Source organism: Nicotiana sylvestris, chromosome 11 (genome assembly GCF_000393655.2).
Source record: "Nicotiana sylvestris chromosome 11, ASM39365v2, whole genome shotgun sequence".
Taxonomy (NCBI): Eukaryota; Viridiplantae; Streptophyta; class Magnoliopsida; order Solanales; family Solanaceae; genus Nicotiana; species Nicotiana sylvestris.
Genome location: NC_091067.1, coordinates 151,448,642 through 151,461,504, shown reverse-complemented (window position 1 = coordinate 151,461,504; position 12,863 = coordinate 151,448,642). Strand labels below are relative to the sequence as shown.

Sequence of the window (12,863 nt, the reverse complement as noted above, 5' to 3'; positions counted from 1 at the left end):
GATAATTTATGAGATCTTTTAATTTTTAATCCATGATACATTTAGCTAAATATGAGTAGGTTCATTAGCTAGCTTTCAATAGTATATTCTCCTACTAGCTTGCTTTATTTTTTTAATATCCTTTTATGTTTATTATTGTTCTTTGATTTTGAGTTTATTTAAAGTTTGTAAATTATTAGTTGCATGCTTATATATGGTAAGTTGTATCTTCAAGATTCTTTAGATTTTCAAGGTTGTTGTGAAACTAAAATTAAAATAAAAATTACAAAATTGGAACAAATGTTAAGTTGCATTATTGATGATTGAGGACTTATGAGATAATTTCTTCAATTATTGAGTTAATTACACACAAACATATACAATAATTAAGGATATATTTTAGTAAACTTATTAGTTACTATACGACAAATAGTACAGTAAATCCAAACATTGCATCAACAATACAATACCGTGCAAAACGGTTCATTATGAAACGAACAACCCGAACAGACTGTTAAGATATTATTCTTTTCCCTTTGATTTCTCAACCAAAAGGGAATCATATTCATCTTTCATACTTTGATATTTTTCAGTCAATTTTCTGAAAGCCTCTTTCTTCTCTTCTGAAATTTCCTTTTTTTCCAATTGAAGCTTCATTTCTTCTTTCTTTTTCTTTAGCTCATTGATGGCTGTTATTTTGTCATCATACTCTTTCTGTAGTTTTGCGAGCTCTGACTTCTTCTTTTTACCTGGCATATGTACCAACATTACACGAAATATTTATGAATTACAGTTTCATAACATTTTTTTTACGAGTAGAACAACAATGACGATCCAATAAAATATCATGAGTAGGATTTGAGGAGGATAGTGTGTAATAAGACCTTATCCCTATCCCGATGGGTAGAGAGGCTGTTTCCGATGACAGTACTCTTTTACGAGTCTTGGCCAAAAATAGAAGCTAACTTTATATTGGTCGATTTCAAACTAAGTCTATATAAGCATTTCAATAGGTCAAACAATTGTCGTGGTTCAAATCAGGGCCGGGGCCAGAATTTTCGTTAAGGGAAGTCAAAATATATAAAAGTAAATTCAAAAAAATTAAGGAGAGTCAATACATAGTTTACATATAAATACATTGCTACTTAGTTACTATTATGTTTGAACTTTTTGCCACTTAATTGCGCGCACCACGACTAAATAATCCACCAAGTATCTGCTATTTTCCACCGGCACAAGTACCGAATATTCATGTTCATGAATAGTTAGACAGATTTATTTGATGTACATGATCCTTGATTTGATTAAGTCTCATTTCTATTCTAAGTTTCTTATCAATAAAAGAAATTTGGATGGAAGATAAAAAAGAATTCATGTAGACTATAAATACCTGAAAAATTGAATGAGCTGTTGCCATCCTCCATAATTTCAAAATAATTTCTGCCAATACTGAAAATCGTGTGAATATGAGGACTTCTGTTTTTATTGCTATAAGAAAACTTAAAAAGTAAAATAAAAGCTAATATAAGTATGTATTTTCATGTCTGTATAACTATGTATCAGATTTCTAGTATCCTTAAGTTCTGGGATGTCATCATGTTTAACTATTTTATTTAATAAAAAATTAAAAATCTCTCCCATAAAAGCTTTGGAGTTTCAGTTTACCAAAAGCATTACGATGTTAGACTAACATATAATTAAAAAAGTATAATTCCCCTGAAACATGAACTACTATATATATATATATATATATATATATATATATATATATATATATATATATATATATATATATATATATATATATATATGTGGGAGTTTGTCACTAAAAGTAAAAATCAATTCCAGATTTGCCAAAATACTCATAAAAATATGAACTTAATCGCGCTCAATATTCTTAAGTTGGTCATGCAAACACTACAGTAAGTGATCACTTACGTGTGTTGCTGGAAGATAGCCGGTAGCTCATGGAATTAATTGACGCGCAAGTTAGTTAATTCCAACACCACAATTATTATAAAATTAACAAACAAAGAAAAGTAACTTACTTTTGGTGTCAACTTTTTTAGCCACCTTGTGTTCCAATTTTACAGACTCAAACTATCAACTATGAGAAACCTTTTATAAGTCAATTGGTCACAAGTTTGGACGATTCTGCAGAAAGAATACGACAATTCTATGTATAAAATAAATAAATAAATAAATAAAGTAGGTTTTTCAAAGTGATGAGTCTTGTTCTATACGCTTTTCTGTGGTCAATTTGACTAAATTTCAGAGTTAAATCAGAACTCCATCTATTAGTTACTACATATGAAAATGCTTATATATTTATATTTCTTTTAGTTTTCACCCGATATTCAATACCTTTATTGGAGTCCGACTAAATCTGAATTCGCGTCAGAAAATCTCATATTGCGAGGAAAAGAACAAGAGTTGAGGAGCATTGATGAAATTTGAACCCGACACCTACGGCTATTGGATAAGATCACAAGCATTACGTTACAAGACAAATCTCACAGGATCGTTTTGTTTGGCTCTCTGAGTATGAATAATGATAATTATTTAGGAACAAATGGAGTAAATTAAATTGGGTAAACAAATATTTGTTAGAATATAGTAACAACTATGTCTCGATCACAAGTAGGGGTCGACATATAAATTATCCATATCTATCTTGCTCTATTTTGACCCTTTTATTTATAATTTCAGAAGTGTAACGTGTGTTAAAATGTCCGCACTAATGTATTCAATATTATGAGGATTTTTTATAAATCGGCAATTTTTATATTGTTCGTCAACCTACCACAACATTTCTCTTTCATAGGTTTAGAACTGACAACATGAGCAAGCTCACGTGAAGTTATGAACAAAGATTTGATGAAAAAACTAAAAAAAAAAAAAAAAAATTAATTTATTTGTTTTATTTCGTGTACAATTACAGAAAATCTTCCTTTGGATGGAAATAATATCCATGTCGTAGATTTCAGTACAAAGATTTGCTCTGCCATAGACATGAAAATGTTGAAGTCGTGTGACCCATCATAATATATTATGGGAATAAGAATATCACAGTTCAGTGCTATGGACAAATTTTGCATATTTCCAAGAACGATTCCCTTCCAAAAAAATAATTAAGCGTGCGCATATATATATGTTATCGTGCGATAAGATGATTGATATCCCATCATACATAACCATAGGTTTTATGTTCGAGTTATGAGAATGAAGAATCATTCGATAGGACAAGAATATAAATTGTATATATATAAGAACGAAAAAGATAGTTCCTGGATAACAAGCCTAAAGATTTTCTTCTTGAAGAGATCGATATTGATGAAAGTGACGATATTGATGCTAGTGACGATCTTTAATGCTAGTGACAATGTATTAAAGAGGGTCTCTCTAACCAGTGAAAAGTGGCGGGTGTCCACTTATTTGCCACTCCTAGCTCGACTCCGATAACGCTCCCCAAAAAAAAAAGAAAATTAACTTTAAGATAAGCTTCTAGGTGATTAAAAAATAAATTGTATATGATTGAGTTCACATCCTGAAGAATTTAATGTTCTTATATATTTATTTACATGTTCCACGACTAACAATTTTATTTTTGTTATTTTAAGTAATCAATGACATTTCCGTTTTATTTCCTTTAGAAATGTGCTTTATCCTCCGTTTAATTATGCTTAATATTTAAATGCAGAAACAAGTCAAAAATACATCATAGTTTTTAAATATCTTTCCACCAAATGGGTAAAATTGCCTTTAAAAATACTTGGACTTTAAAGAAAGTTGTAATGTCTAGAATATAAAGTTACAAAGGAAATCGAAAAATCCCATCAACCCGATAATGGGAGTCAAACCGAGAAAAAAAATCGATTATAGTTTGGTTTGGTGTTGGAAAAAAAAACCCGACCATAATTAGTTTGGTTTGATTTTAACTGAAGAAAGTCAATACTAATGCTAACAAAAGACATTCAATTCAATACTACGCGGTAATGTATTGAATATCTATTTTTTGTTTTGCAATAATTTAGATAAAATGCATAACCTTTTTCTTTTAGCGTTTAGTCATGTAACTAATACTCCTTTATTAGTCTACTTATTTTAGCATGACTTAGTACCTTTAGATTATGTTTATTTTTATTATGTCTTTTTAATTAGCAATATTTATATTACATATTTTATTGTCTTTATTGTTGAATATTTTAGGATAATGCCATGACACATCTCGTATTTTATATTATTTTTTCGGAAAACTTTATATAGTTGTATCTTACGAAGATTTTACCGGAAAAAATCCGTAAAAAAAAACCCGAATAACCCGAAAACCCGAGAAAAATCGAGATTGAAAAACCCGAGTTTTATTGGTTTGGTTTGGTCTTTAGGCTTAATAACCCGACACAATTAGTTTGGTTTGGTAATTATAAAATCCGAACTAACCCGATCTATGTACACCCCTAGCTATAACCTTTGACAAGTGAGGCTTGCTCAGTTGGTAAAAGCACCTCCATCTACAATCGTTAGGTTCTAAGTTCGAGTCATGCTGGAGGGAAAGTGTGAAAACAGTATAGATCCTCCTGAGCAGGGAGGGGTTAAAAAGAAAATGCTATAACTACTTCTAAACAAGTTCAATTCTACCAATAGGCAATAGCAGTCCAAATCTTATAAGATTGTGGTCCAAGTCAATCGGGGTAGGAAAACGCCCAAATCATGTTTAATTGGTTCAGGTTCAAAGCAAAATCTAGTTCCACAATTAAAGTTATTGTTTTTTAATGTCTGTCCACGTAAAAGAGAAATTAATTAAAAATTAAAATACATGCACTACATTAACTCTTTAGAATTCAAATCTCTTTTCGTTTGATCAGAAATATACAAGTAATTAAAGAGCACGTGACCTTTCTGAAATACTTAACACAATGGCGTTTAATAATCAAGCAATCGCTAAAAAAACTAATTACACACGGCTTAAAATTCGATGAATAATAAATAAATCGCCCTCTAATTTTTCAATCAAAATACCAAGCTTTTGTTTCGTAAATATGACCTGTGACATGCAACTAAGTCTAAATCAAAGTGCACGATTCAAAGGATAGGACAACCGGATGCACAAAGTATCTCACGTTCACGCAAGGTTCAGGAAAAGGCCACACCCTGAGGTGTAATGTAGACAGCGTACCGTAATTATAAGCATTAGTAACTGCTTTCATGGCTCGAACCCAAGATATATAGGTCACACGAAAACAACTTTACCATTGCTTCAAGACTCGCGATTCGAGTGATGTTCGCACAAAACAATTCTCAATATATCATGTGTTAAGTGACCAATAAATACTTTATGCAGATTTTAAAGGTGCGCCGGTCTAAACCAAAAAAAAAGGACAATATCACAAATTTACTATTATGTACTCGATTAATCACAGCAATGTATGGCGATTTCCATTAGTATTTTTTTTTTTTTTTTTGGGCTCACACATGTCGGGGTGCAACTCACTTGATTACATGTGAAAAAGTTTCTATACATTCAAGTTCAGATGCCCCACACAAAAAATTGTCCCAATTATTGCCCCCCAGATTTTACTAAATTAAGAACTTCCACTTAATTAAAGACAACCGAATATTCCTTTGTCCCAAGATAATATCCTATGAATTGATTCAAGTCCATTTTTAACTCTAAAAATTTGTTGACTTAGGGACATATTGTCACTTTTTAGCTTGTTAGTTTTAGTTCAGTACTTCAGAACCTATTGTCTTTTAACTTTTGAACTTGTAACTGTAAGTTCAAGACCTATTGTCCTTAACTTTTGAGTTTGTTAGTCTAAGTTCAGGAAACTAAAACTCAAGATCAACCACCCTTTCACTGTTTAAGGGGAGGCATCTCCTCCTGGTAACCATATTTTACTGAAAGATCAATAGAGTAATAGGAAAAGAATCAATATTGTAATTGTAAGCAGTCATTCTAGATTGATGCATTTTTTTGTTTTACGTAGTAGGATGAGCAAACGTTTTTGAAGGTATTCATTGGTGTTGATCTGAATATTGTGTCGAGAATTTTCAGTAAGCAGCTATTAGTATTTGAATATTTTGCACAACTCCTGAATTTTGTCTCCAAAGAAACTAGCAAATGATACAGTCCAATATTTCCAATGCAGAGAGAGAAACGAGGGTTTGGGAAGAAAAGCAAGGGAAGAAAGAGTAAAAATATCTTTTCATATTAATTTTAATAAAATAGTGACTATTTTTGCTCCACATTAGAATTGCTGGATAAAAAATAAATATCATCTTAAATAAAACTACCCCATGCCATTTCTACTAAGTTTTCATGACTTGGGCTCATAAATCCTTTCTTTCATTAATAAATAGAGCCTTGTAGGTTTTCACGGTTCGGACTCATCAATCCTTTCATTTATCAATAGAGCCCTAATCGGCTACATTTGTAACCCGAAAATGACAAGTGAAAGTCAGAAAAAAGAAATTAGAGTTAATCTAAAATGTGGACTTTAGAGCCAAATATGACCTCAACTAGGGCAGATAACGTTATGTACCAAGTACAAAACTATATAATAAAACATAAACGTATGGGGCACGTGATTTCGTGGAAGAACTCAAATTTCTATGATTACTTATCTATTATCTTGGCCTTAACACCATATAAAATCAAGAGACAGAGAAACAAGAATATCTACCCTGAGGATCTCCACCAACTCCAATTGAGGGTCCCAAAATAATAGAAATTAGGAAAAAGAACATCAATTCAATCACTTTATGTTATGTCAATTTAATAAACAAATCCTGTTTAGACTCTTTAATGTTGGTGAGAAGACAAAATTATTCTAATAGTTATTAGGGGCAAAAGGATCAAAATTTGGGTGCACATGTGCACAAAAGATTAAATGGAAAGCATGCCAAAACAGGAGGAGGCATCAATACCCATAAAAACAAAAAGGCAAAGACACATTTAAGATTTAAGTATGAATAATATGGGACTTGAAAGTGAAAGTAGTGGAGTGGGGGTGGGGGAGGAGGGGTACCCCCTCTGTGATACCATTCAAATTTGTGTCAGTAGCCATGTGATAGTATGGCCCTTCAACCCTCATGTCCAACTAAAAGAAACCACAAAATGAGACAAAAGAGTCCCCCTTAAAGTAGCCTTTGATAGCACAAAAGAACACAACTTTTTTAACCCCACCATTTTCCCTTCACACACCCCCTCCCCGCCCGCCCCCCAAAAAACCCTCCCAAAGGAGTAGTATCCGGACAACTTGTATGCACTTCTATTATCTAATCAGGCATCTATCTCATCTTACCAGCACAAACTCTAGTATCTATTATCTTCTACCAGTATAAGTATCGAATAACTCTGCACACCAATAGTTCGACAGATGAAAGAAATTGTCCAAATTTTTTGTCGCTACAGAAATTTGAACTCTAGTCTCCTATAGTTTCACTCACTTAATTGACCGTTAGGCACAACCTTGTATGCCCCTTTCTTCCCTGGTTTCCTTTTCCAAGTGTAATCCCTCTACTCCTAATAAATGATGAAGGACTTAAAACAGGAAAACAAAGATCTTTGCAATCTACATACAAAGTATTCACTTTTATTTCCCTTTTGAGTACCTAGTTCCTCTGTTGCTCTAACTCTTTAAAAGTTACATGTCCGATCCTCCAAAAGTAGTGCATTTATTGAGGATCCGACAGGGGTGCGACATCATATTTGGAAAGTCCGCGGAACATAGCCTAGCTCCACCAAAGTAAATGGTATTGGTATCAACTCATTCTTGAAAAAATTGGAAGCTAAATCTAGAACCCCATTTAGCATAAAGTGATGATCTAAAAGGCATTTTTCATATTTCAACTTTAATTTTTACATGATAGCAAGTTAACAACGGTAAAAAAAACAGAGGAAAGAGAGGAAACTACTATCATAACTAAGGGTTACTACTAGCCTGCCTTTGATTTTTTGCTATTGTTCAAAGTGTGGTCCAGCACACAACTACAAAAGAGGGTACAAAATAAACACAGAGAGAGACCCCACTCTCATTAATCAGTTCATCTGTCCTTTACGTATACATTATGTATTTGTTGTAAGTAGTATGGTATTGATGATGACAACAATCTTGAGGAGATCTTTCCTTACCAATCTTTACTTCTGTTGGTATACTTTGGCTATACAGCTAGAGGACTTTTACTTCTTGTATATGGTACTACTCAAACTTTTCTGCATAAACAAATACAAAGAGAATCTAATTCAAAAGAAGAATGACAAAGAAAATTGAAACCAAAAGTAAATAAAAAAAGATTCTTTTACCAAGCTAAGTTAATCCCTCCTAGCTAGCCTTGCACAAACTCTAACACCTACATTTCAATGGCTTCTTGCCCAGAAGTAAACCTGGTCAATGACCACCTCAAATTAAGTTCTCTTCACTCTTTTTTAAAAAACAAAGAGAGTGGATTGCGAAAAGATGTTGAGAGATTAAGTACCTTGGCATGTGGAAGTAACAAGATTTAAGAGAAGCCATGTTGAGCGTAGAAGTTGTGGGAAGCATAGAGATGTTGTTAGTAGTAGTAGCAGTTATTGGGGAACTAACGCCGGCTTCAGCTGAATCAGTGGAGAATGCGGCCTGGTGTTCTGCAGCTGACTTTGTAGGAGAAGCAAAAAGGTTATCAGGAAGGATGTGCTCCAAGCTGCTTCAACATCAAACAAAAATCAATAACATTAGAAAGAATCCAAAAACACTAATTTGCGCTAATTTAGAACCAATTCCAGCAAAATTTGACATTCTCACTGGGGAAACCAAACGAAAGGAAAGCCTCCCAACTACAATCTTGAACTAAGAACATGCTGTTAATAATCTTGAAATTCCATTGAAGAAATTGATGTTCAGTACCTTTCTTGAAGATTAGAGTCGCCGGTGTTAGCGGTCTGCTCCTTGCTGCCGTTCTCGTTCCCAATATTGCTAGGCAGCATTTCCTGAGGCACCTTCTCATCAGATGCATTAGATGGGGACTTGGTAGCTTCATGGATATCGGTGTTTTCTGCAGAAAGAAATAAAATCAGCAAATACTCTATCCACCAAACTAAAGAAGAAAACAGCAAAGAATCTATCAAAGGTAAACCTGCAGGGATTTCTTCATCAATGTCATTAGACAGAGGAACAAGATTATGACTGTTTTGAGAGTGAAACTGCATCTCGGAAGCAGTTGGAAGACTAGCAGAGAGGCTCGATGGGAAGTGATCGTTGCAATGTTGATTCTTCAGGTCCATCAGTTGCAAATTCATTAACCTTCTGCCTTGAAGTTCAATGGCTTGCTGCAATTCAGCCTCCTGCTCTAATTTTCTTCTCAACATCATCTCATGCGAATTATAGAACATTCTTGCTCCTATATATGAAAAGACACTTAAAACTATCAAAACAATCCATCCTACACTTTGAGAAGAAAATCAGAAGTTTAATTCATCTTCTTACCAAAGGGAAGGTCATATGGCTCCCTAGACTCGAGGGCTGATGGGCTTAAACATGCCGACAGCTCTCCTCTATCCAGCGAATGCTGTTGTTGCAGTTGCTTCCTTTAGTTTAATCAACAATGAAACATTAGACATGAATAAAGGGCCGTAATAACTCAAGAATAACATTAACATGATCAACGTTAGTACATACTTGTCTGCGACTTTTCCCTTTTCCTTGTAAGGCTTGACAAGTACACGAGAATCACACACAAAATGAGGGTTCCCTTTAGCCAAGATGAGCTTCACAGTTTCTGGGTAGACAAACGTAACGAATCCAAACATACGCTTCTGCTGATAAGGAATTCTAACATCTTGGACTGGCCCATACATGCTTCAAAAACAAATTACAAAGGCACTTCATCATCAATTTCATTCCAATTTCAAGACTTCCAAGAATCCAGACCACAATAAACACGTACCTAAAGTAATTAGACACATCCTCCTCCTTAAATGTGCTATCAGCAGGAAATGTTAAGTAAATCTGTCGCGAACTTGAATTTGAGATACCGCCCATTGCCATTGCTGAAAAATCACTTCTATCAGGACGGCATCGACCAAATTTGTGGAATTCTTCTCCCATCATAAACGCTGCTGCAGCCGATCTGCAGTTCAGACCATACATGAATATACCTCAAATGTCCAACCAATATTCCAATTCTCAACCTCCAAATGACGTACCAATCAGAAAAAACTTAGCAGCATGTACTAGACTATAACTACCTAACCTTAAACAATGACTTGCTAATTGCTACAGATAAGTTTTTTAATACAAGTATATACCAAATCAAGCTTAAGATTAGACTAGACAGCAGCATAAATCACCAAATTACTAGCAAGACAAACATTTACAAGTTCATAATAAGGTAAGAGTGAAAAAATACTACTACCCCAGATTCAAGAAAGTTATAAAGTTAAAAACTTTCCTTAAAAGAACAGCAACCAGGAGCAAATATCAGCTAAAGGGTAAATCAAAAATACCTTTGGTTATCACTCAAGATGTTCATACACTTGTTGTAAGCAAGTGGATGATGATGAGCACCAGAAGCCATAAGAGAGGCAGCAGCAAACCTCTGTTGTTGCTGCTGTTGTAAAGCTTTCATCCTCAGAAAATCATCAAAAGAGTCAACTTTATTATTACTAGGAGAACCAACAATAGCACTAGACCCATCAGAATCTTGAAATCCACCAACACTATGCAAAAACTTACAACTATTCCCATTCTTGCAAAACCCTCTTGCATAATACATGCAAGGTCTCCAACCAAACCCCCCACTACCCCCACCCCCACTATCATCTACCCCCCCACCCCCACCTAGAAAAACATCATTCACTGAACAACTCCTCCTATGAAGATGAGCATGAGGGGATTCCTCACAATTCCCATAAGGGAAAACAAGTGAATCACTTCTACCACTAGGACTCATAATTGGATCCAATGATGACTCATCAAGAAATGACAAGACTTGATGATCTTGAACTTGAACACTAGTATTACTACCAAACTCATCATTAAGCTCATTGTTATTATTGTAAAAAGGTAGTGATAGTGAAGTAGTTGAAGACCCAGAAACAGAATTAGTTGAACCATTCACAACAGCAGCATAAGATAGTGAACTAGAGCTAGCCATTATTGGTCTAGGGCTTCTTGAAAACACAGGTGACCCACTAGACCAAGGTGAATTAGGTGAAGAATGAACAAACCCATTATTAGGAATCATGATTCTTGGTGAAGATTGAGGGAAAGGGTTCAACTTTGTAGCATTTGACATGGGGTTAAAAGGTGAAGGAGAGGAAGGAGTTGAAGTTGCAGATGAAGTGTTTGATGAAAGTCCTAAACAAGCTTTAGCTTGGTTAATTAGTGAAACCAAATGGGCTTCTGGACCAAAAGCTAATCTTATCATCTCCTTTTCTCCTTGGTCTTGTATCAAAATATAACCCATGATTTTTGAAGCATTTTCTGGATCCAAACTTTGAATCCTTGATAAAACTATCTTTGTTGCTTCATATGCATCCATAGCAAAAACATTCACTACTACAAAACTACTTCACTAGTGTGACTATCACTACTTCTACTACTACTACAAACCCCTTTGGTTTTTCCCTAAAGTTGGAACCTTTCTAGAAAGAGAAATAAGAGAGAGAAAGAAAGGACAATGATAGAGGATAGTGGACTTTTAAATAGTGAGTAAAAAGATTTTAAAAACCTTTGATAAAGAGAGAAAAAAAGTAGTAGTAGTGTACTACCATTTGAGGATTTATTAGAATAGTGTGTGTGTGTTTGTGGGCGGGGGAGGGGGGTGGGGGTTAGGGGAAGGTTTTATTTTGGGGAATTATTAGGAAGAGGTGGCCGAGATATAAACCATGTTATAAAAGGTAATGATAGGGGTTTGATGTTATATTTGTGCAATCATTATATGCCTTATTCAACGTCACACTTGAGAAGGATATAATTGACCTTCCAAGGAAAATTAGTGACTTCTTTTTGTTGGGGGGTCTCAATTTAATTGTTTTAATTTGGTTAGACAAAAAAAATCTAGTAGATTGTTAATCTTCCCTATAATAGTGGTGTCCGGACTCAATTAGTATGCACGTACTGTTACTTTTTATTTTAGTAGTTTAAGTGTACGCGCAAAATTAAAACGCGTACCTCATTTGACAACAAATACTATAGAAAAAATTTGAATTTAGTTACGAACTTCGTTATTAATTCGTTGCTAAATTGTTTGCCGTTAAATTTTATACCCCTTGTATATGTGCTTTGCATGCGCATGTCATCCTCAATAAGTAAAAAATGTAGTATACAAGAAGAATAAATTGTTGCAAAGTATTATTTGATAAACTTTATTATTGGCGACGTTATGGTAAAAACTTCTATTATTAATTATTTGAATGATATTGTTTTGTATCTCTTTAATTAAAGTACTTTTGAATCCTGACACTAAATGATATATTTATTTAGACTTATTTTCAGCACACTTCTTACCAAAATAGCCTATATATTTTTGTATAAGATTATACTAATTTAATGTCTAAGAAAATAACAAATAACTTTTTTGTCATTGTGGGATCTTTTAGTGAATCGAAAAAGTTCAATCAACATTTCTAAGGACCTTATCATTTTTACTTTTTATATTATTTATTTATGCATTGAATTTATAATATGTATTATGTAAAAAAATATAAAATAAATTAATTAGATTGGTTTTATTTCTAAAACTTTTTTAAACGAATTGTATTAAACTTTATCACTTGCGACTTTATAGTAAAAATTCCTCTTATTAATTATTTGTATGATATTGTTTCGTATCTTATTAATTAAAAATACTTTTGAATCGTGACACTAAATGACATATTTATTTAGACTTCTATTTTCAGCATA

At 33.5% G+C, this 12,863-nt stretch overlaps 1 protein-coding gene and 1 long non-coding RNA gene across 4 annotated transcripts; both read right to left on the bottom strand.

Annotated features, from left to right (window-relative positions):
• Positions 1–436: 436 nt before the first annotated feature.
• On the bottom strand, positions 437–2,100 carry LOC138882395 (uncharacterized). Its single transcript, XR_011404004.1, has 3 exons — positions 2,028–2,100; positions 1,370–1,428; positions 437–728 (listed from the first exon to the last, which is right to left on the bottom strand). It is a non-coding gene; the product is annotated as an uncharacterized lncRNA (long non-coding RNA).
• A 5,702-nt stretch (positions 2,101–7,802) lies between these two features.
• On the bottom strand, positions 7,803–11,631 carry LOC104242794 (zinc finger CCCH domain-containing protein 22-like). 3 transcript variants are annotated; one of them, XM_070162823.1, is made up of 9 exons: positions 10,463–11,631; positions 9,904–10,086; positions 9,636–9,815; positions 9,444–9,544; positions 9,094–9,357; positions 8,865–9,012; positions 8,458–8,661; positions 8,285–8,365; positions 7,803–8,194 (listed from the first exon to the last, which is right to left on the bottom strand). In XM_070162823.1, exons 1-8 carry the CDS (start codon positions 11,497–11,499, stop codon positions 8,332–8,334), a joined length of 2,151 nt encoding a protein of 716 aa, XP_070018924.1. In that variant the 5' UTR covers positions 11,500–11,631; the 3' UTR covers positions 7,803–8,194; positions 8,285–8,331. The 3 variants fall into 3 exon arrangements, 2 of the variants coding, with proteins under 2 accessions (XP_070018924.1, XP_070018925.1); XR_011403770.1 differs by having other exon boundaries at positions 7,881–8,194; positions 8,285–8,345; XM_070162824.1 differs by lacking the exon at positions 8,285–8,365 and having other exon boundaries at positions 8,055–8,194.
• Positions 11,632–12,863: the final 1,232 nt, after the last annotated feature.

What these genes read in the sequence shown, in the direction of transcription:
- LOC104242794 (XM_070162823.1), bottom strand. Translation starts at nt 11,499, where the DNA reads ATGGATGCATATGAAGCAACAAAGATAGTTTTATCAAGGATTCAAAGT. An exon ending in GACTCTAATCTTCAAGAAAG is followed by an intron (nt 8,662 to 8,864) that starts GTACTGAACATC and finishes ATGTTGAAGCAG; the next exon opens with CTTGGAGCACATCCTTCCTG. An exon ending in TGTTACTTCCACATGCCAAG is followed by an intron (nt 8,366 to 8,457) that starts GTACTTAATCTC and finishes GTCATTGACCAG; the next exon opens with GTTTACTTCTGGGCAAGAAG.